At 39.5% G+C, this 22,509-nt stretch overlaps 1 protein-coding gene across 1 annotated transcript; it reads right to left on the reverse strand.

The window, feature by feature from the left end:
* Positions 1-660: 660 nt before the first annotated feature.
* Positions 661-14,421, reverse strand: LOC122037251 (pectinesterase-like). Its single transcript, XM_042596691.1, has 5 exons — positions 14,245-14,421; positions 14,098-14,164; positions 13,651-13,875; positions 1,615-2,061; positions 661-1,352 (listed from the first exon to the last, which is right to left on the reverse strand). Exons 1-5 carry the CDS (start codon positions 14,419-14,421, stop codon positions 661-663), a joined length of 1,608 nt encoding a protein of 535 aa, XP_042452625.1.
* Between the last annotated feature and the right edge of the window lie 8,088 nt (positions 14,422-22,509).

The following is a 22,509-nucleotide window of genomic DNA, read 5'->3' on the forward strand; positions in this document are numbered from 1 at the left end:
TCATACGGTGGATGCAACAATATTCCTCTTCTCACATTGCAGGACACGATCCTTGCCCAGGACCTAACGTAGATAGCTGTTGCTCTATCTCTGCCCTCGTTGTGGTTTCTGTCCACGCCAGCTCGGGAAGGTGGAAGCATGGGAAGATTCCTATGCAAGCAGTGCCCAACGCAACATAAGGGGGTCACTGGCGATTGTTTTAAAATGTCATCTTAACTTAAGATATATAGTGATATTAATAAATATGATTATAATAATTTATGAACATAATGTCACTAATATTTATTTAAAATATATAACTTGAATTCAATATTTATATATCATCATAATTCAGAATAAAAAAGTATAAAATATAATTTAAAGTGCTAGTAAATGTCGTTGTAATTATAAAATTGGTCATTAAAAGGGATATTTAATTTATAAAATTAATCAATTTTAATAAGTGTTTTTATAAGGACATTTTTTAATTAAGTTAACCCACCGACTCACTTAATTAGGCGCCACCTGATTAGATGGAGAGTTTGCAATAACGAATTGTGCAATGATAAACATACGATGACTCATGACATAGAACAAAGTAACTTTTAATTTTTTACCTAGAAACACAATTTATTCCAGTTTGCCCCTTTATTTATATAGCACCATATATGTACAATTAATTTATAGGCCCGACGTGAAAGGAACGCCGGTGGCTGGTATCCATGAGTCGCCGGACAAGAAGCTTCCGACGGTGAATTTTTCAGCTTCAGACGAGTTATTGATCACGTGATAACCGGGCCAAGTCACCCTCCTACTCGTGTCGGCGCCGGCGCCAGTGTTCATGAACTCCCCATAGTACAATGTGTCCGGCGCGGGGCGGTCGTCCCACTCCAACCACCCCGCTGGGTCGATCAAGTCCCCCAGCTCCGTCTTCATCACCACCGTCCTCGAATAGTTCCCCCACGGTCGGCCGAGGTACGTCTTGAATAACCCCTGCACCGGCGCGAGGTCCGACGCTGCAGCCACGACGGAGTTGTGGATCGATATGCCGGTGGTCTGGTCCGAGCTGTTCCTGCCCTGAGCCGTCACTGTGTTCTTCTGGCCGCTCATTGGTCGCCTAACGCAGAGGTTGCAGTTCTGGAAGACAACAGTGGCGTTGCCGAAGATGAAGTCGACGGTTCCGTAGACGTCGCAGTTTCGGTAGAACTGTGTTTGGGAGTGGACGTAGAGGGTGTCCTGGTAACCCTTGAAGCTGCATCTGTAGAAGACGGACTGGTTGGACTGGGATAGGAGTGCCACCGCCTGTTCCTTTTCCGGCCCGGCCGTGTTTTGGAACGTCATGTCGCGGGCGATGAATCCGTTGCCCGATACACCTGATCAGTGTACATTGAATTACAAACATTAAACGGATCCTGACCAATTTGAAGAAATATTAATTAAATAGATGGATTAATTAGAAGCTAGCAAAGCGAACATCTATTTCTTGTACGACTGTTTAATTTTGCAATTAATTCAACTAGTTGGCTGGTAAAAAAACTACAAACATATTAATTAATATTAGAATATATATTCTCAGCATATTAATTAATTAATTGTAAATTAAATCAATTGATTATTTATATATTCATAACTAACCGAAGGTGGGCGTTTGGAAGGTCCGGTAGCCATCTTTAACGCTCCTGTTCCCGGTCACCACGGTAGCATCTATCCCGTCGCCGGTCATCATTAAATTCTCCATCGAGCTAGGAATCTCCACGTACTCTTTGTAGACGCCGGCCTTCACGTATATCACAAACCTCGTCGTGCTTCCTCCCCTCTCCTTGGGCACAGCCGCCACGGCTTCTACAATGGATCTGTAGTCGCCGGAGCCATCCTGCGCCACCACGAGATCCGGATTCACGTCCGAATCCGCCAGCAGCTTCCGGTCGGCCGCCGCCACCCACTCCGGGAACAGTAACCCCAAACGGCGGTGCCGTTTATGCTGCCCGCCGGCGGAAATCAGCATCGACGACTGCTCATATGACGCCATCGGCTCGCCGTAGCAGTGTTCTAGCCGTAGCAGCAGCAGCAGGAGGAGGAAAGCTAACAAAAAATTCGCCATGGATGCAGAATTCGCAGAAACTTGATGAAGAAGAATAATTAATTATATTAAACGTACGGCTGCATGCATGCTCTTAATTCGTTTATATATTATGAAATTGGATCAGTGTAAATCTATATATACCAAATTTATAGATATTTTATTTGATTTAATTGTCATATATATTTAGACGATCTCATTCCTTGTATATATAAGGACGTACGGTCAAATTCATTAATAACATGCTCTTCATTTATACAAGGTAGGTTAATTCGCTTGTGATCAATATATTATATTATGATTATTAGATTGGATAAGTGCAAATTTATAAAAACTTTAGAGATATTTTATTTGATTTAATTGTCATATTTACATGATCTCAATCCTGATGTGTGTCTATATGAATATATTTGTGCTTATCACAAATCGTGCTAATTAAGGACGGCCAACTTCATTACTAAAAAAGTACTGAGTTAATATTATTATTATTATTATTATTATTATGTAAATCTTCATTAATTGATTAGACTTGACTCACTCATCTTATCGCGTGGACTTGGCCTAACTAGGTTTTGGTCATGCCCGATTGATTTGATTTGTTAGGATTGATTATGACATTTAATTTGTTTGAAATTATCAAGTTAATTAATATATAGTGGTTGAGCATGAGGCATGGCCTATATATGTTACGTTATTGATGACTCAATATATATATCAAGCTAATCCAAGGCAATGTAAGCACTAGTAAAGTCTCCTTCTTCGAGCAAAATCGGAGGCGGAGAAGTCTCGTACAACGTTTGAAAGCACGAATTGTAAATACGAAAAATATAGTTGAAAATGAAGTACAGAAAGTGTTGTCCTAAATGAAGAGGAAATAGGGCTCTATTTGTATTCTACTAGTCGAACTCGTCTATAGCATGACATGGCATCTCCTGGCACCTGGAGTGCGTTTGGGTGCCCCAGCGGTGCACTTTATCTGTTCGTAATGACTCTTTAACGGCGTGATGATAAGCCTTTATCGGTACCGAGGGCACCTGGTCGGTCCGGGTGCCTTGACTATTGCTGGTGTGGACCCAAAAACTATCCCCGTTGCTACTTTCACGAAGAGGCGCCTGTTTGGTACTAGGCTAGTTCGAGCACCTAGACCTGGTCCGGGCTCCTAAACAAGTCAATATAGAGTTGACTTGTACGACTGTTTCTCCGGTCACTTGGGTGATTCTCCGGCCATCTAGAGTTGAGCTCACTTGACCCCCAACTCCTGAACCCAACTCCGGCCTTCTCCTCGAGTTGGCTTCCTCCCCGGCTTCTAGTCCCTCAGACCGCAACGCGCATCCTTCTCGCTCCACCACTGTACTCTTCCGTATATTCTCATCCCTCAAATGCATCGAGCTCGTTGACTCGCTTCTGTGCCATGCTTCTCGTCTACTGTGTCTTCTGCTCGACTTCATGTGTTCCGAAGTCACTGCACACTCAGACACAAGACATCAACTACATAGGATCCAACTTAACCCGGTTGACACTACAACAAAACTGTTGAAAGACAATGGTGAAAAATCGTTGTAAAAGACCCCAAAAATCCGTAGTAAATGGAAGCATTGAGAAAGATAGGTCCCTCAAAAGACAACGGTTAAAAACCGTTGTTGTTTTAAGGAAAAGACAATGGTTGTTACTCGTTGTCTTTTGAGGGTCCTATCTTTCTCAACTCTTTGATCTACAACTGAATTTTGGGGCCTTTTACAATGGTTGTTAATCCTCTGCCCGGAGCGCTGGAAGCAAGCAGGGTCGCCGGAGCATACAGTCGAAGAGCAGAAATAGAATGCGGAAGAAGAAGCGGCGACACTGTAGCTTTATAAAGATGGGCGCGGCCGACCGGGGTCGTCCGATCTAGGGCACAGGAATCGAAGTGCGCATCCGACCGTTGAATTTGAACCGCCAAACGTCACATCGGCAGCTATCACCTCGGACGTGCGGCTATTGCGCCAACGACACGTGGCGTCCTCTCACTGGATAGCATTTAATGGTCGCGTGCTCGACCTTAATGGAATTGATTTTCACGCATCACGAGGAGATTCGGACGGCGTCGGCATTAGCTGACCGACCCGCGTCCCTTCGAAAGTGGTGAGAAAAAGTATCCAAAATACTAAGTATGAAGACACGAAGCACTGACCGGGAAAGAAAGATCAGTCCAACGGAGACCTAGCGGGATCCAACTCATCTATCAGCCGACCGACCAACCTCTCGCCAGGTTATTTTTTCCAGTCAGTCGGACTTTCAGCCTCCTTTGATTAGACTTGAAGGGAAGGCATGTGATCTGGTAAAGGGAGGGGGGCCCGCCCGGCAGGAGGTCAGAGTGGTAAACACCCAGCAGGTGTTCGACCGGGCGAATTACCTTCCTGGTCAGCAAGAGGGATAGCCGACCCGACATGTTGACAGCTCGGCCTGACACCGAGTTTCCGACGCTCATGAGGCAAAGCAGGAAGAAACGGATGCAGAGCGTCCATTCCTCTTGGCTAACAGCAGACACGGCAGCCGGCCGAACGGGCATCCGTCTAAAGGCATTAGCCGACATGGCCTCCGTTCGGCCGGGAAAGACGCCAACCGAGCGGGTACTCCGCTCAGCCCAGTAAAAGACAGAGGAAGCAGGTGGCGAGATCTTCCAAGGAACTAGTGTCGACGACAAGATGCACGGCCGACAGCCTGGTTAGACAGAGAATCGTACGATAGAAACTTCCACTGTCACATCAGAGATATGTTCGTGCTATTAAGGTAGGGTGTCGGGCATGCTTTCCTGACACGACCATTACATGTATGCTTTGAGAAGCGTGTATGGCTTGGTAAGCGTGCACGCGTTTTTCGGAGGCCCTATATAAGGACTCCTTGACTTCGACGAGGGTATGCACACTATTTTCTTTACTGTAGTCACAGTTCTTCGCTTCTTTCCGTCGGATATTTGACTTGAGCATCGGAGGGCCATCGTCGGGGAACCCCTCCCCGGCTCGACATTGTGTTTGTAGGTTCACGGCGGGAAAGGATTTACGTCTTGGGAGTCTTCAACCAGTTAACAGGAGAGCCACGTCCCCTGCGTCCATCGACTCAGCTCTCGGATAGGATGAAACTTAATTTTCCTTGTTTGGAACACATGGTCGATTCTAATTGGTTGGTATACCTAGCTAGTGATATTTATCCTGTAATTAATTGATTGATAATTAAGAGGATTAATAACTAATTGATTTATTGGATGCATAATAAATGGTTAATAATAGATTAGTTGATTGAATTGAACTAAACAGGAGTTGACTAGATGCAATTATTGGTAATCTATTTAGCTAACGAGTAATTATCAAGTTAGTGAATTTGATTTATTAACATTTAATCAATTGATTAATTACCAAATAATGACCTTCTTGATTGATGCATTTGTGAAATACAAAGGTTTACTTATTTAATTTATTTAACTCTAAAGATAATTAATTGATTATAATTAGATAATCTGATTAAGGATTTATTGAATCAGTAATCAAATGTATAGGTTATTAAATATCAAGTTAACTACTTGGTAATTAATAGTCAATGGTATTACTAATAGGATGGTAGCATGATTTGCTAGTTCACATATTATAAATCCTTAGCTTAGATTTTCTTCGTATCCTACACTTGTAGGATTTGAGCTCGATGCAGACCTCTGACTTGAATACAATTAGGATGATCTACATTTGAGAGATGGATAACCTGTCACGCCCCCAGAGGGGTCTCTGCCAGAAGAAATTTCGGCAGCATCTCCCCTGTACGGGTGACAATCTGAAACATTACTACATACAAAATATACATCAGCCACACTCGGCTGGAATATGTACACGACCACGCAGTTTAATCACATCAGCCCACTCGGCTAGAATAAAATAAAAATAACCACGCAGTTTAATAAGCCTACACGGCTGAAAGTAAACACACAACAACGTAAACGCAGCGGAAAACACAAAACAATATGAACATAAAACCAACGACGACACTAACAAAATTACCTACAACCACCAGACTAGACTCCAAAATCCATATCGAAGCATACAATACCAAGTTCACAAAACCAAAACATAAATAGCGTTAGCAACCAAAACCAAAAAAAGGAACTATCCTTGAGTGCGTCGTGGGACTGGCAGCTGGGACTCTCCAAGCATCCATGACTCATCTACCTGTTACCTGGCGAAAGAAAATCATTTTGCGGGGTGGTGAGTATTGGAACTCAGCGGGTAAGGAGAGAGATAGTGCATGAACATAACATATAAGTAGAAAGCGAGCCAAGAGCGTACAGTCTCATAAAAGAAATAGCAGATACTACAATAGGACCAAAATAAGTACTCATACCTGAAACCATATCCTAGGCTAGGTATAGTAAGACAGAACTGGTACTAATCTGCTACAGTACTACTCATAACTACAGAGACAACTAGCAAGGTATATACAAGCAATAACAGTGTATGTAAACAACAGCAGTAAATAAGCAATAACAGCATATATAAACAACAGCAGCCAAAGCAAATATAATAACAACAGCGTATGTACGGATGGTCACTCCCGCCCACCTCTCCACACCATGACCCCTGTATGGTCGAGAGGCCGGGTCAGTGACAGACTGTACACCACTCCAGCTACCACTCACACGAGTGGCCGAGGGGACAGTTGCATAGTAGCTAACTAGCTACGTCTGCGATGGGGTCCCTGCTGCTCGTACTCCAGCTACCACTCACACAAGTGGCCGAGTGCGGCACGACAGGACAAGCGGCATCAACTCCAGCTACCACTCTCACAAGTGGCCGAGGATGCGGCATGCATGCAATGACATGATGCAAACAATGCAACAGTCATCATATATATATAAGCAGAAACATGTATGCTACATGAAGCCAGCATGCACAACATAATATATAAATAAATAACAGTCCAAGCATACAAACATGGTAGCTAGTATCTGCTACTGATCATGGACAACAACAAGAGACTGTATGGATATAAAAACGAGTAACTCAAAGATTTTGAATGGAAGTATCTGTTAGGATGTATACTAAAAGCCTAGCTTTTGGTATAAACATTTATCAAGAAATAAGAAACACATTGGTCAAATATCTACATTTATGATAAATGTAGTTGTTCAATTAATTTATATTGTACATAACATGGTGTGTGGTGTCACACACAGAAGATCATGTTATCGGGTCCTTATAAATTATAAACAGTAGCCCACGACCAAGATGGAAAGGAACAAACCATTGGAAGGTCGTAGTGTAATTAGGTATTAGTTTATCTTAACTATATAATTACACTAGTACACTTAGAGTGTATTGAGTAGGACCATTTGAGGTCGTTCCTTTTATACTGACTTAATGAAGGAACAAAGACCTCAGTTATTATGGAAGTGTGTGCTCTTAATCCTAATATAATAACAAACACATATATTTGATATTTAGTTCTTTAATTTATCAATGGGTGAGATTTAGTTCGATGAATCAATAAGCCCGATAAGCTGGGAAATGATATCACTTATAGTGTGTGTTGTTGATTATAGAAGGAAACTGTGTCCTACTGATCTAGGTTGAGAATGTCCCCAAGAGGAGCTCATAAGGATTGTCATGTTAAACCCTGCAGGTGGACTTAGTCCGACATGACGATGAAGTTGAGTGGTACTACTCTTGGAGCTAGATATTAATTAAGTGAGTTGTTAGTAACTTACATAATTAGTGGACATTTGTTATCTTAAACACAGGGAGACTAACACACTCATAATAAGAAGGAGCCCAAAATGTAATTTGGGATTGGTGCGGTAGTTCAATAATAGTTCTTTAGTGGAATGAATTATTATTGATGAAATTAAGTTGTGTGTTCGGGGCGAACTCGGGATGCTTAATTTCATCGGGAGACCAAAACCAATTCCTCCTCTCGGTCCCTATCGTAGCCTCTAGTATATAGAGATTTATACCCACCTTCTTACCCATCCAATGGGGCCGGCCAAGCTAGCTTGGAATCCAAGCTAGGGCCGGCCAAGACCAAGTGGATGAGCCATGTAGGTGGCCGGCCAAAGCTTGGGTCCCAAGCTTAGGTGGTCGGCCACTAGAATTTTAAAAAGGATTTTTATTAAAATTATTTTTTATGTGGATATCATGATTTTAAAAGAGAGTTTAAAAATTAAAAATTTCCTTTTATAGCTTTCTACAAAAGATTAAGAGAAGAGATTAATCTCTTTCCTTATTTGTAGTATAAAAGGATGGTTTTAATTTTTTGGTAAAAACTTTCCTTATTTGTAAATCATCTACATGTTTAAAAGAGAGTTTAAAATTTGAAATCTTTCCTTATTTGTTGATTAAAGGAGGATTTTAAATTTTAAGAAAACTTTCCTTTTTAACCATGTTCATGATTTAAAAGAAAGTTTAAAAAATTAATAATTCTCTTTTATTAATTTCTACAAAAGATTAAGAAAAGATTTGATATCTTTCCTTATTTGTAGATTGAAAGGAGATTTTAATTTTTGAGATAACTTTTTGAAAATTATCCACATGTTTAAAGAAAGATTTAATTTATAAAATTTCCTTTTTATAATCCACCATGAAGGGAAAATTATTGGAGAAATTTTTTATAAATTTCTGGAGACAAATTAGGAAGTTTTAATTAATAAAAACTCTCCTTGTTTATAGCTTGATGGTGGCCGGCCATGTAAGTTGAGAAAAGAAAAATTGTTTTTATTAAATAAAATTTTCCTTTTCATGGCAAAAGAATTAAGGAAGTTTTTAATTAAATTTCCTTATTTGCCAAGACCAAGGATTATAAAAGAGGGGGTAGAGAAGGATTCATGGTGAACAACCTCTATTATTTCTCTCCCTCTTTTCCTTGGTGTTGTGGCCGGCCAACCTCTCTTCCTCTCTTCCTCTTGGTGGTGGCTGAACCTTCTCTATTGGCTTGGAGCTCTTGTGGTGGCCGGATACTACTTGGAGAAGAAGAAGAAGAAGGAGAGAAAGCTCGTATCCCTTGGAGCTTGGTTGGTGTTTTGTTCTTCGTCCTTGGTGAAGCTTCTTTGTGTTGGCCGAACCTAGCTAGGAGGAGTAGAAGGTGCTTGGTGGTTTCTCATCTCGGAAGATCATTGCCCACACAACGTCCGAGGTTAGAAGAGGAATACGGTAGAAGATCAAGAGGTCTTTCTAGAAGGTATAACTAGTAATTTTTTTTTCCGCATCATGCTAGTTATTTATGGAAATAATACCAAATACAAGAGGCTTACGATTCTAGTATTTCGAATATATTTTTCGAAGTTGTGTTCTTTTGTTTTATTTTTCCTTGTGATTTGATTGTTCTTTTCGGTTAACCTAAAGTTATTTTAGGAAATTAAATATTAGATTTCTATAAAAGGTTTTGTCTAGTCGGTGGTGGTTGCTCCCATATCCAAGAAGGACATGTGCCTCGCCACGTCAGTACTGGGAACCAATTATGGAAATTAATATTTAATGGAATTAATAACTTAAGGTGATTTGGGTCGAACGTGTTAAGTTCCGCAGGAGATCCAAGTCAAAACCTAAAAGAACAAATAGATTAAGTTTTGGATCAAACGTGTTAAGTTCCGCAGGCGATCCAAAATTTAATTTAAAAGAACACATGGTAGCTAGGAAAATGTTCAGATCTTTGTACAAAATTTTTGTACAGTGGAACCTCTAGGCTTTCTGAGTAGCAACTAACAGTATCAAGCGTAGGAAAGTAAGAGTGGAGTCAAGGTAAACAGTCCTTATCCAAAAATAGTTCATGCACTAAGTTCAAAGAACTACAGAATCAAAGTAAGAAGTACCCGCCTTTATATGTAGATCGTGTCAACCGTCTTCAATTAACGTCCTGCAAATCACGTGATGTATAATTTAGCTAATTTCATAAACGACACTAGCTAAACCAAAACCTAACTTAATTAGGGAAAAACCCTAATTCAACTATGGACCTCGATTCACCCAAATACAATAAATAAATCCTTAATAAAAATCCACACTATCTAAATCTATCCCATCCGGAAAGGAAACAAACCGAAATCATAACCAAGCCTGGGCACAAATTAACTTTAGAACACCACCAATGGAAATCTTCCCAAGGAACCCAAAGAATACTAAATCTGCCAAGAAGACCGGAAAGCATCATGAAGGAGAGGAACTTCATTGAAAACCATCTATGGGAAGCAGAAATAACAACACACGACATTAGTAGAAAAGGAAAAACATCATCCTTCTAAGTCCAGATCTAACCATAACTTGTCCATAAAATCAAAAGCCAAAAGCGAAGATAAATGCATCACAGATCCACTTAAATCTATCCATGAACACCGAAAACCCTCAAGAGAGGTAAGAACATCATTAAACATAACCTAGACCACACCAAATCCACTACTAATCGAAGAGCAGAACACCTCAAAATGAATCCCTCCAAGTTCCGCAGCTGATCAAGAATAGAACACATCGAATTAACCTACAGCTGCCCAACGCCAATCATGAATGCCACAAATCCATGCAAAAATCCAATAGGAGTCACCAGCCCAAGAGAGAACATCACAGAGGTAAAAAAAAAGCTTATGGGAAGAACAAGATGATGCAAGAACACTGCAAAAGAAATCTTAAGTCAAACCAAGAACCTCACGGAAAATAATCGAACCTCAACACAATCTACTAATCGGACATCACAAACTACTAATCAACTCCTCCTAGGCACCTATCCACTACCTCACAAATCTCATATCACCATAGAGGAGAGTACTTTCCGGATCAGTCGGGGCATAGCGCAAAGAGAGGAGGTCGGCGGCTGTTGTGGTGGTGCTCGAGCGAGGGAAGGAAGGAGAGGCCGCCGATGAAGATGGTGCCTGCGCGTGGGGAGGAGGGGCCGCGAGAGGTTGAGGGTTTGGGAAGAGAGATCGCCGGCGGTTGTGGCTCGTTCGCGTGAGGAGGAGATCGGCGGCGTCCGAAAACTTGAGAAGGGGAAGGGAATCGCCGGCTAGGGTGCGGTGGCTCGCGAGAAGAGAGGAAGGAGGCGCGTCGCGAGGCAGGGGCTTAGGGGAGTTCGGCGAGGGAAATTAGGGAGGAGAAAGGAGAAGTTAGATTTCTATAATTAAACCTAGGGTTTAATAAACTAACTTTAGGTCAATTTAATTAATCAACTCCCAATTTAATTGGGATTTCAAACAGACCTTTTCCAAAGCCTATACTTTTATCCCCTCAAAATACATCATACGAGCTCCAATTAAATCCCAGAAAATTTCTACAAATTTCTAAAAATTCCGTTAAGGTTTTTCATCTATTAAACCTTATTATTTAACTATTATTTGTTTCCGTATTTTACATAACCCTTCCTTGACCTCTTTACTTCCGTTGATTGTAGTGCATATTTTACCTTTGATTTGTGTTGATTATGTAACATTTACTTGCTTACCATGACTCCACTGGATTTGTTTCCTGAGTTGATACTTGGTTGCTTGTTCTTATTTTACTCTACATGATATCCATGCAGTCTTTGTTATCGAAGTTATTTATTGTCATTTATACTCTGCTATTTTGCCAGTAATAGTGTACCATAGCATAGTGGTAGCTTATACCCTTGGGTGTGATTGTTTACTGCTTTACTTGGTTCTCGTTACATTATTTATGTACCCCGACTGCCCATGAGATTGATCGTGGTAGCATGGTTCGCATGCAGATAGTAGATTATTTGTGTACCTTGACTGCCCACGAGACAGGTCGTGGTAGAGTGGTTTGTTTACAATCAATAGCTAGATAGCTACTTACATATCCTGTATGCCTACGAGACAGGTCATGGTAGCTTGGTGCGCTTGTTGTTAGTAGTTTTGCTATGAACCTGAAGTTATCATGAGACAGATTATGATGCGTGGTTAATGTGTAGGACCTGGTGCGGCCAGTATGATGGGTTGAATTGCCCTGAAATTATGATTATACCCTTATTAATCTTACGACTTGAGTTAGACAAACACTTTAAAAAATATATATTTATAAATAAATACGAGGCTATTAAAACTTACTTGGTTTGCAACATGGAATGTTGCTAATCCAAGGCAATGTAAGCACTAGTAAAGTCTCCTTCATCGAGCAAAGTTGGAGGCGGAGAAGTCTCATACAACGTTTGAAAGCACGAATTGTAAATACGAAAAATATAGTTGAAAATGAAGTACAAAAAGTGTTGTCCTAAATGAAGAGGAATAGTGCTCTATTTGTATTCTACTAGTCGAACTCATATGTAGCATGACGTAACATCTCCTAGCGCCTGGAGTGGGTTTGGGCGCCCCAGCGGTGCACTGGCGTGATGATAAGCCTTTATCGGTACCGGGGGCACCTGGTCGGTCCGGGTGCTTGGACTATTGCTGGTGTGGACCCAAAAACTATCCCCGTTGCTACTTTCACGAAGAGGCGCCTATTTGGTACCAAGCTAGTTCGAGTACCTAGACATCGTCCGGAATCCTAAACAGTCAATAAAGAGTTGACTTGTATGACTGTTTCTTCGGTCACTTGGGTGATTCTCCGATCATCTAGAGTTGAGCTCACTTGACCCCAACTCCTGAACCCAACTCCGGCCTTCTCCTCGAGTAGACTTCCTCCCTGGCTTCTCACCCCTCAGACCACAATGCGCATCCTTCTCGCTCCACCACTGTACTCTTCCGTAGATTCTCATCCCTCAGATGCATCGAGCTCATTGACTCGCTTCTGTGCCATGCTTTTTGTCTGCTGTGTCTTCTGCTCGACTTCTTGTGTTCCTAATTCACTGCACACTCAGACACAAGGCATCAACTACATATGACCCAACTTAACCCGGTTGACACTACCACAAAATTGTTGAAAGATAATGGTGAAAAATCGTTGTAAAAGACCCTAAAAATCCGTTGTAAATGGAAGCATTGTTGTTTTAAGAATCATTGTTGTAAATGGAAGCATTAAAAATCATTGTTGTTTTAAGGAAAAGACAATGGTTGCTAATCGTTTGTCTTTTGAGGGTCCTATCTTTCTCAACTGTTTGATCTACAACTGAATTTTGGGGCCTTTTACAATGGTTTTTCACCGTTATATTTTAAGTGAAAAGACAATGGGTTATGACCGTTGTCTTTGAGCAGCTTATTTTCTCAACACGACAATTTACAACGGATTTTTGGGGTCTTTTACAATGGTTTTTCACCGTCATGTTTCAAGTAAAAAGACAACAGGTTATAACCGTTATCTTTGAGTGCCCTATATTACTCAACACGTTGATTGACCATAGTTGTTTTGGATCATAGATAATGGTTTTTAACCGTTATCGTTTATATTGAAATCATTGTTGTTTTAACTGTTGTGTTTTAACCGTTATTGTTTCTCAACACACATTAGAGAACAATAAACCATTTAAGATCTGATTACCTTACCAAATTAATATCCACATACAACATCAAAAAGAACAATATGAAGTACAAACTCATATCATCCTATTTTAAACGATCGCCCTTAAAAACAGATAACACGCACAAAGAAGGTGCCATAGAGATGAAATTTACACTTTTCTGATCACAAGCTACTATACATCACAAATCTAGTGAAGCAAACCTTGAGAAAAGCTGGATGTTGCTTGCACAAGATTCTCGTGGCTGAATAGTCTACAAAATGAAGAATACTTCTCTTGAAGCGTCTGCAACTCCTCGTGCGATTTACCTTCAGCGTCCGTGACAAGGGGGAGTTGTTGTAATGTCACAACACTTGTCTCTTGATATTCTAAGCTTTCACCTGAACCAGAAGCATCAGTTTTGCGCTTCATCACAATATTGTTAATTGCTAAAAGTATGCACAAATTCGAATCAGAGAAATAATAACAGATGAAAATAACCAATCTTAATAGTATCAAGTTCAATATTGAAGTAAAAAATGTTGAGAGATGGTCATAAAAAAATAGTCAAATCTAAGCGACAAACGAACAACCCAAATAAAATAAATAAATAAATAAATCATTCTTTGTCTAAAACAATATTCTCCATGTAAAAGTTGAAACAAATTCACTTGCCTGTCCAACAAGCTGATCTAAGATTTGATGGTTTTTCTGATGGTAATTGCATTCCGATTCAACCTTCAACACCAATTATCTAGGTTATATCTAATTCTAAAATAAAACAAAGAAGCTCCACAATGAATTTGACATAGGTATACCATTACAATAAGTCGCTGCAAGGCCAACCTTTGTTGTTGAGCTTCGACAATAGTCATTGCTGCTACAGCTTGTTTGCCTAACACTGCCATGTTTGATTTAAGTTCCTGAAGCCTTGTTTCAGTAACTTCCAATTTTGAAGTGTTGTCAACATTACCATGGCCTTCCCTTAGTCTCATCTGATGCTTTGAAACTTTAATGCTCTATGTAAGTGTAGACGTGACACCGTGTGTTATTTAAATAAAGTAAAACACTAAAAAAGAAAACAATGAGATCAATGATAGAAGATTACAAATACACATAATACTCCAAGTAGCATTTTGTCGGTAAAGAGAATTTGTAAATGTAGATAGTACAATCCAAGTAAAGACTTAATAACCATGAGCTATCTAGGAGTTATTCATACCTAAACTTTAGCTTCTTGTCTCATTTTCTCATAACTTTCTCTATTTGTTGAAGTTAATTTGATAAGAAAATGTTGATACATGACAAAACATATCACAACTAAAACTTAATTTCGCACTATGAAACCACTGCGCTAATGTTGATTTCTTTGTTCAAAGTGTCTTGAGCATATAGAATAAATCATTTGAGATAGAGGGCATGCACTAATTACATTTTATAAATGCTTAATGTTTTGTTCAACATAGCAGTACTAAATGATCTTGGCAAAGGTTGAAAGTCCAAGTATGATCTTGTCAAAGGAGAAAGTCTTGGTGAGGAGCCAGGCAATTGGGAAGTCCTGGTGAGGAGCCAGGCAATGGAAAGTCCAAGTGTGATCTTAGCAAAGGTGGTAAGTCCAAGCATGTGATCTTGGCAAGATAAGTCCTGGTATTACTTGGCAAGGAAAATTCGACAACTAGGATGAGGCCGAAGGAAGCTCTTAAAGGCAAGGCGTGAAGGATGGGGAGATATCCAAGGGATGCAAGGCTGATGGAGGAGGCTAGAAGTCTAGTTTGAGGTTGGTCGGGTGTGGCCAAATACTAGACATGGAGACCCAACAAGTCACAGTTGACCGAGAGTTGGGTTGGAGGCTTTGAACTTGAGTTTGGGTCAAGTTTAGGCTGGTCAATCGATCGGGTGATCGATTGAACCAGGGTCCAATCGATCAGTCGATCGATTGGAGTGTGCTGCGATTGTGGGAAGGCCCAATCGATCGGTTGATCGATTGGGATATGAAATCGCGAGCACATAAGCTTTCTCAATCAATCAGGCGATCGATTGGGCAGCAGGAGTTCTCATGCAGACGTGAGAACACAGAATGGAGCTGAATCGATTGGGCGATCGATTCAGGCAGGCCCAATCGATTGGTTGATCGATTGGAAAGTGACCGTTGCGCAGGAAACGAGCAATGGGTGGCTGCGATGGAGTGGTGATGACGTGGCAATCGATTGGGGATGATTTGGATCGATTGGGAGCACTGTTTAAAGCCTTGGCGGAGTGTTTTCTCCGCAGATCTGTGCGATCTTTTCCTGCGAGCTCACAGCGATTTTTCAGCGATCTTCTCTGAGCTTCTCTGCCAGTTCTTGAAGGCTCTTGGGGTGCATCCCCAAGGTTCGAGAGGCAATAACAATCAACAAGTAAGCAAGAAGAAGAGTATATTTTAGTTGTATTTTTGTATCTTCTTCTTGTGTGAGTGTTGTAGTGTTGTGTATGCTTGTAAGAGGCTTCTCCGCCTCCGGCTGCGACCGAGAAGGAGTTGTTTACTAGTGGAGAGTGCTCAAGTATGTGGATCCTTGGATTAGTCACCTCTTCTTGAGGTGGATACCAAGTAAATCCGAATGTTAGCATTGTGGTTCTTTTTGTCTTTGTATTCCGCTGCACATCATCAAGACGTAACCGACGAACACGTGACGAGACGCTATTCACCCCCTCTAGCGGGCACAAAGGTCCCAACAAGTTTTTCTTTAACATTTACTTCAATGGGCTACAAAAAACATCAAATTGAACTTTAGTATGTGTATAATTTTAAAGGAAAAGAAATTAGTGGAAAAATTCAAGATGGCTAAAAATGATGAAATGAGACTTTAATTGGGACCTTTTTGCTGCAACAAGCTAAAAAATGTGGGGTTAGCCCAAGTCCTCTTAATCCCCAAACCCTATGTTCTGTAAGTTAAGTTTCTATAGGAATAAAAAGAAAGTGTTAGACATGACAATTTGGAGAAATACATTCAGTTGCAAATAACTTTGTTGTCATCACTGGTTCGACAACTGATACAATCTCGAGTGTTTACTATGGGAGCTTATCAAATTATAATTAAAGTTAATGAATCCCAGTACAGAGGTGACTCGGGTCATCTCACAAGGAATGTAATGATAGGATAATAACTTGAGGATTGATGATCGCCTTTGGGTTTTTGATATGAAATTTAGGGGGGGGGGGGGGGGGGGGGGGGTTTAGATTCTAAGACTAAGAAATGAAATATAAAAGCAAGTATGAAATCTAATCATAATAAATGAAAGATGATACAATTTAAGGGAATCTATGCTAACCTAAACTACGATTTCAAGCAAATTAAAAGCAACATAAAGTAAAGCATGAATGAAACCTATACTAATCTAATCTAATTGCACCCGAACAAAAGCAAGAACTTAAAGCAATCGAAAGAGACAAGACATGCATGAATAAACTAACCTAATTACAATAAAGAGAAAAATATATGTGATTGGGGAAATTCACCGAACAACTAATATGCATCTACCAATTCAAATCTAAAACATGCAATTTAAAAGATGGGGAGCAACTCCCATTACAAGCATTCAATCAATTACATGTTAACTTAAAGAAAGACAACCAATAGCTGTCAACAAGCATAACCATAATGAAGAGATCGACCCAACACATCGGAGATTGATGACGACGGTTGCAATGGAGCTTCAGATGCGGCTACTGTCCGGAATGTGAAGGGGTTGCGAACTTGGAGGAGACGAGGCTACTGGATGTCTGCGGACTAATGAAGAGCTCTCCTCTTCAAACCCGAAGGGGAGAGGTGGCTATGAGCACTTGGTAGAATTGCTAGAAGGTGGGAGTGCTTCCCTTCTAGCCCGAAGGGAAGATCTTTGTGGATGGCCGGAAATGTTGTTGGAGAAAATGCTCGGATGGATTCCTTATCCAAACCTGAAGAAGGGGACGACGACATGGCTGGGAGGATGAAGAGGAAGGAAGAAGCTCTCCATGTCTTCTAACTCGAAGATGAGGTAGGGAGCTTCGGTGGTGTTGGCGATGGGTGGAAGAAGAAGAAGAAGAAGAAGAAGATGAAGGAGTTCGGGTGTTGGGTGCTTGACATCAGGAGTGTGCCCACGTGAGAAGAGGGCTTTTGTGTTGCCGCCAGGTTGAAGGTTAGGTATGATGGTAGATGCTTGAGAAGATGAGGTGCGGTGAGGGACGACCGGCAGTGGGGAGGAGGTTATCGTCAGCCCTTGGGAGTGGAGGAGATGGATCGTGAAGGAGGAAGAAGAATTGCTGCGTTGATGCATCGGGGGATGTCACGTGGAGTGACCCCCTTCTTGTTCGTCCGCGTGAGAGAAGGGATGGAAGGGTTTTTCTTCCTTCGATCTGAGCCACCAAGGGCCGATGGAAGGGTTTTTCTTCCTTCGATTTGAGCCACCAAGGGGGTATGGAAGGCGAAGACCAAGGACTCGAAGTATAATAAGGAGGGGGAAGAGGCAAGTTCGATGGGGAGGAATCCATCCATGACGGACGAGGATGGAAGCTTTACTTTTCTTGAATAGGGGCATCGGAGATAAAAACTTTTGTATTCAGGTTTTAACGCTCCCAAATTTCGGCCGAATTTTTAGGTAAGATTAACACAACGGTTATAATTTCATTGACAATGATTATAAACCATTGTGAATCAATTTCTGACGCGAGTTTTAAGATGGGAAAAACACATCACTTAGAATTTCATTGATAACGGTTTATAACCAGTGTCCCAACTGTTGTAAAGAAAAAAATAATTCACATAAAGATAACGGTTTTGGAAAATCGTTGTAAATGCATTGTTATTTTAAAAAACTATTATGTTAAACGCCAACGAATAGTGGCAAACCATTGTTTTTTGTGATAACTGTTGCATCAAAAACAATGATAAACCTTTGTCTCTTTCCAATTTTACAACGATTTTTTTCTAAAATCGTTGTCTTTATAGTGTTGTCTTTTAGCAGTTTTGTTTCCGTGTGATTACATTAACACTAAGTTGGGGTACTTACCATCGCCCCTTTTTTAATACATCACCCCAGTATAAGATTACGACCAAACAAAAACATAAAAAACTATTGCAATTAAGTATGAGTGAAATATATGTGATTGGGGAAATTCACCGAACAACTAATATGCATCTACCAATTCAAATCTAAAACATGCAATTTAAAAGATGGGGAGCAACTCCCATTACAAGCATTCAATCAATTACATGTTAACTCAAAGAAAGACAACCAACAACTGTCAACAAGCATAACCATAATGAAGAGATCGACCCAACACATCGGAGATTGATGACGACAGTTGCAAGGGAGCTTCAGATGCGGCTACTATCCAGAATGCGAAGGGGTTGCGAACTTGGCGGAGATGAGGCTACTGGATGTCTGCGGACTAATGAAGAGCTCTCCTTTTCAAACCCGAAGAGGAGAGGTGGCTATGAGCACTTGGTAGAATTGCTAGAAGGTGGGAGTGCTTCCCTTCTAGCCCGAAGGGAAGATCTTTGTGGATGGCCGGAAATGTTGTTGGAGAAAATGCTCGGATGGATTCCTTATCCAAACCTGAAGAAGGGGACGACGACATGGCTGGGAGGATGAAGAGGAAGGAAGAAGCTCTCCACGTCTTCTAACTCGAAGACGAGGTAGGGAGCTTCGGCGGTGTTGGCGATGGGTGGAAGAAGAAGAAGAAGAAGAAGAAGGAGTTCGGGTGTTGGGTGCTTGACATCAGGAGTGTGCCCATGTGAGAAGAGGGCTTTTGTGTTGTCGCCAGGTTGAAGGTTAGGTATGATGGTAGATGCTTGAGAAGATGAGGTGCGGTGAGGGACGACCGACAGTGGGGAGGAGGTTATCATCAGCCCTTGGGAGTGGAGGAGATGGATCGCGAAGGAGGAAGAAGAATTGCTGCGTTGATGCGTCGGGGGATGTCACGTGGAGTGACCCCCTTCTTGTTCGTCTTCGTGAGAGAAGGGATGGAAGGGTTTTTCTTCCTTCGATCTGAGCCACCAAGGGGGGATGGAAGGGTTTTTCTTCCTTTGATCTGAGCCACCAAGGGGGGATGGAAGGGTTTTTCTTCCTTCGATCTGAGCTACCATGAAGGCGAAGACCAAGGACTCGAAGTATAATAAGGAGGGGGAAGAGGCAAGATCGATGGGGAGGAATCCATCCATGATGGAGGAGGATGGAAGCTTTACTTTTCTTGAATAGGGGCATCGGGGATAAAAACTTTTGTATTCAGGTTTTAACGCTCCCAAATTTCGGCCGAGTTTTTAGGCAAGATTAACACAACGGTTATAATTTCATTGACAATGATTATAAACCATTGTGAATCAATTTCTGACGCGAGTTTTAAGATGGGAAAAACACATCACTTAGAATTTCATTGATAATGGTTTATAACCATTGTCCCAACTGTTGTAAAGAAAAAAATAATTCACATAAAGATAACGGTTTTGGAAAATCGTTGTAAATGCATTGTTATTTTAAAAAACTATTATGTTAAACGCCAGCGAATAGTGGCAAACCATTGTTTTTTGTGATAACTGTTGCATCAAAAACAATGATAAACCTTTGTCTCTTTCCAATTTTACAACGATTTTTTTCTAAAATCGTTGTCTTTATAGTGTTGTCTTTTAACAGTTTTGTTTCCGTGTGATTACATTAACACTAAGTTGGGGTACTTACCATCGTCCCTTTTTTAATACATCACCCCAGTATAAGATTACGGCCAAACAAAAACATAAAAAACTATTTCAATTAAGTATGAGTGAAATATTGCAATTAAGTACAATCGAAATATTGCAATTACGGAAAAACAAAAAAAATAAACAAACACGTTTTCCTCTTAACTCTTAAGTTCTTCTCATCCTTTGATCACATCAAAAAAATAGGGGTATATATTGAAAAAAATTTGAAAAGTTTTCTAAGGATGATTGAAATAATGACCAAGTTTGAGAAATTTTTTCAATAATTATTTTTCAAATATCTAAATTTCTAAATCTTAAAAACTAGATTTGCAAAATAATTTAAAGACTATTTTTAATCTTCTAAAATTTATGAATTTTTATTTCACTAACAAACACAATTATCCCTTATATTTTTCACAAGAAAATAATATATATTTTAACAAAAATAAACCATTTAGGATAGCATATGTATTTTGAAAAAAAATTGCTTAAAAATAGATTTTGACTTCAAAAATTATTGAAATTTTTTTTTCAACATTCAAAATCTAGTTGTTAGTTTTTGAAAAATCGAAGATTTGAAAAATTTAATGCTGAGAATTTTAAATATTAAAATTTCATCGTTTGGTAGAAAATTCATTAAAAATTATTTATTAGTTAAAAAAATCTTGAAAATTTTTCTTTCTACATAAAATTGGAAGCTTTATCACACAATTTTTTTGTCAAAAAAAATCAAATAAAAAGTATACAAAAAGAAGTTTTGATAATAATATTATTAATTGTCAATTATCTACTAGGTCAAAATGGATTTTGGAATTCCTAATAAGTTTTTCCCTTCTAGATTAAAAAGATATTTTCTTGGAATATATTTTTGTGTCACTTTTCTATTTTGACCCTTGTGAAATTTAAAATATTAATTTAGTTCTTGAAAATTTTTATAATTTTGAACATTTGAACAAACTTAATTTTTTATTATTTGTTCCTTTAATTTGTCATTTTCTGTTTTCAGTTGATCAAAATTTTCTAAGGGGCATAGATTAGCTAATTAAAGTAGTTCTTAATTCTATAAATTTTTTTCCTTTTAAATTGTAAGCATTTCATCTTTAGCTTGCATAATGATTTTGAAAGTTTTTGTATACCTTCATATAGTTGATTAGGAGCAGAATATTCTAGAATAATCTCAAAAAGTATATAAGGGAGTGGATTACAGTAGAATAGTTTAGAAATTTTGAGATATATATGCTTTAATAGCTAGCTTTAGATGAATATGTGTTAGCGTAATCCTAACAATTGGTTAGGAGGCGGAACTAGTATAAACAGGGATGAACTAGATGTTGGATAAAAGAATTATGGGTGAAGAAATGCACTCTACGTGGAAGAGGAGAATAAAAAGTTGAAACATGAACTCAACTTTCTTTCATTCATTGAAAAATGTTAACATATTTATAGGCTTATTAGATAACCACTACTCTTAAATACATTAGATCTAGATACAATTAAGTTTAATTTCCAACACTAGATCTTATTTTGTAACCAAGCCAACATTTGAAGTAAAATAAAGGTTTCAAGACAAGTTCAAGTTCTCTAGCTAAATGATCCCTCTTCCACAAAGTACTTTTCATTCCAATAGCAACAACACAAACATCGATAATTTATTAGCCACGAACTACTCACTGTTCTATTCTCGATCTCCATTAATTAATCAACCTAAGGATCTATTGCAGGCCTAAGGAAAGATCATACGGTAGATGCAGCAATCTCCTCGCATTGCAGGACACGATCCTTGCCCAAGACCTAACGTAGATAGCTGCTGCTCTATCTCTGCCCTCGTTGTGGTTTCTGTCCACGCCAGCTTGGGAAGGTGGAAGCATGGGAAGATTCCTATGCAAGCAGTGCCCAACGCGACATAAGGGGTCACTGGCGATTGTTTTAAAATGTCATCTTAACTTAAGATATATAATGATATTAATAAATATGATTATAATAATTTATGAACATAATGTCACTAATATTTATTTAAAATATATAACTTGAATTCAATATTTATATATCATCATAATTCAGAATAAAAAAGTATAAAATATAATTTAAAGTGCTAGTAAATGTCGTTGTAATTATAAAATTGGTCGTTAAAAGGGATATTTAATTTATAAAATTAATCAATTTAAATAAGTGTTTTTTATAAGGACATTTTTTAATTAAGTTAACCCACCGACTCACTTAATTAGGCGCCACCTGATTAGATGGAGAGTTTGCAATAACGAATTGCGCAATGATAAACATACGATGACTCATGACATAGAACAAAGTAACTTTTAATTTTTTACCTAGAAACACAATTTATTCCAGTTTGCCCCTTTATTTATATAGCACCATATATGTACAATTAAT

Source organism: Zingiber officinale, unplaced genomic scaffold, assembly GCF_018446385.1.
Source record: "Zingiber officinale cultivar Zhangliang unplaced genomic scaffold, Zo_v1.1 ctg249, whole genome shotgun sequence".
NCBI classification, from domain to species: Eukaryota; Viridiplantae; Streptophyta; class Magnoliopsida; order Zingiberales; family Zingiberaceae; genus Zingiber; species Zingiber officinale.

Excerpts from the sequence above, each read along its gene's own strand:
- LOC122037251 (XM_042596691.1), bottom strand. The coding sequence starts at position 14,421 with ATGAGACTAAGGGAAGGCCATGGTAATGTTGACAACACTTCAAAATTG. Across the intron at positions 14,165-14,244 it reads TGCAGCGACTTATTGTAATG|GTTGAATCGGAATGCAATTA; the intron begins GTATACCTATGT and ends TTGGTGTTGAAG. Across the intron at positions 1,353-1,614 it reads CTTCCAAACGCCCACCTTCG|GTGTATCGGGCAACGGATTC; the intron begins GTTAGTTATGAA and ends TACACTGATCAG.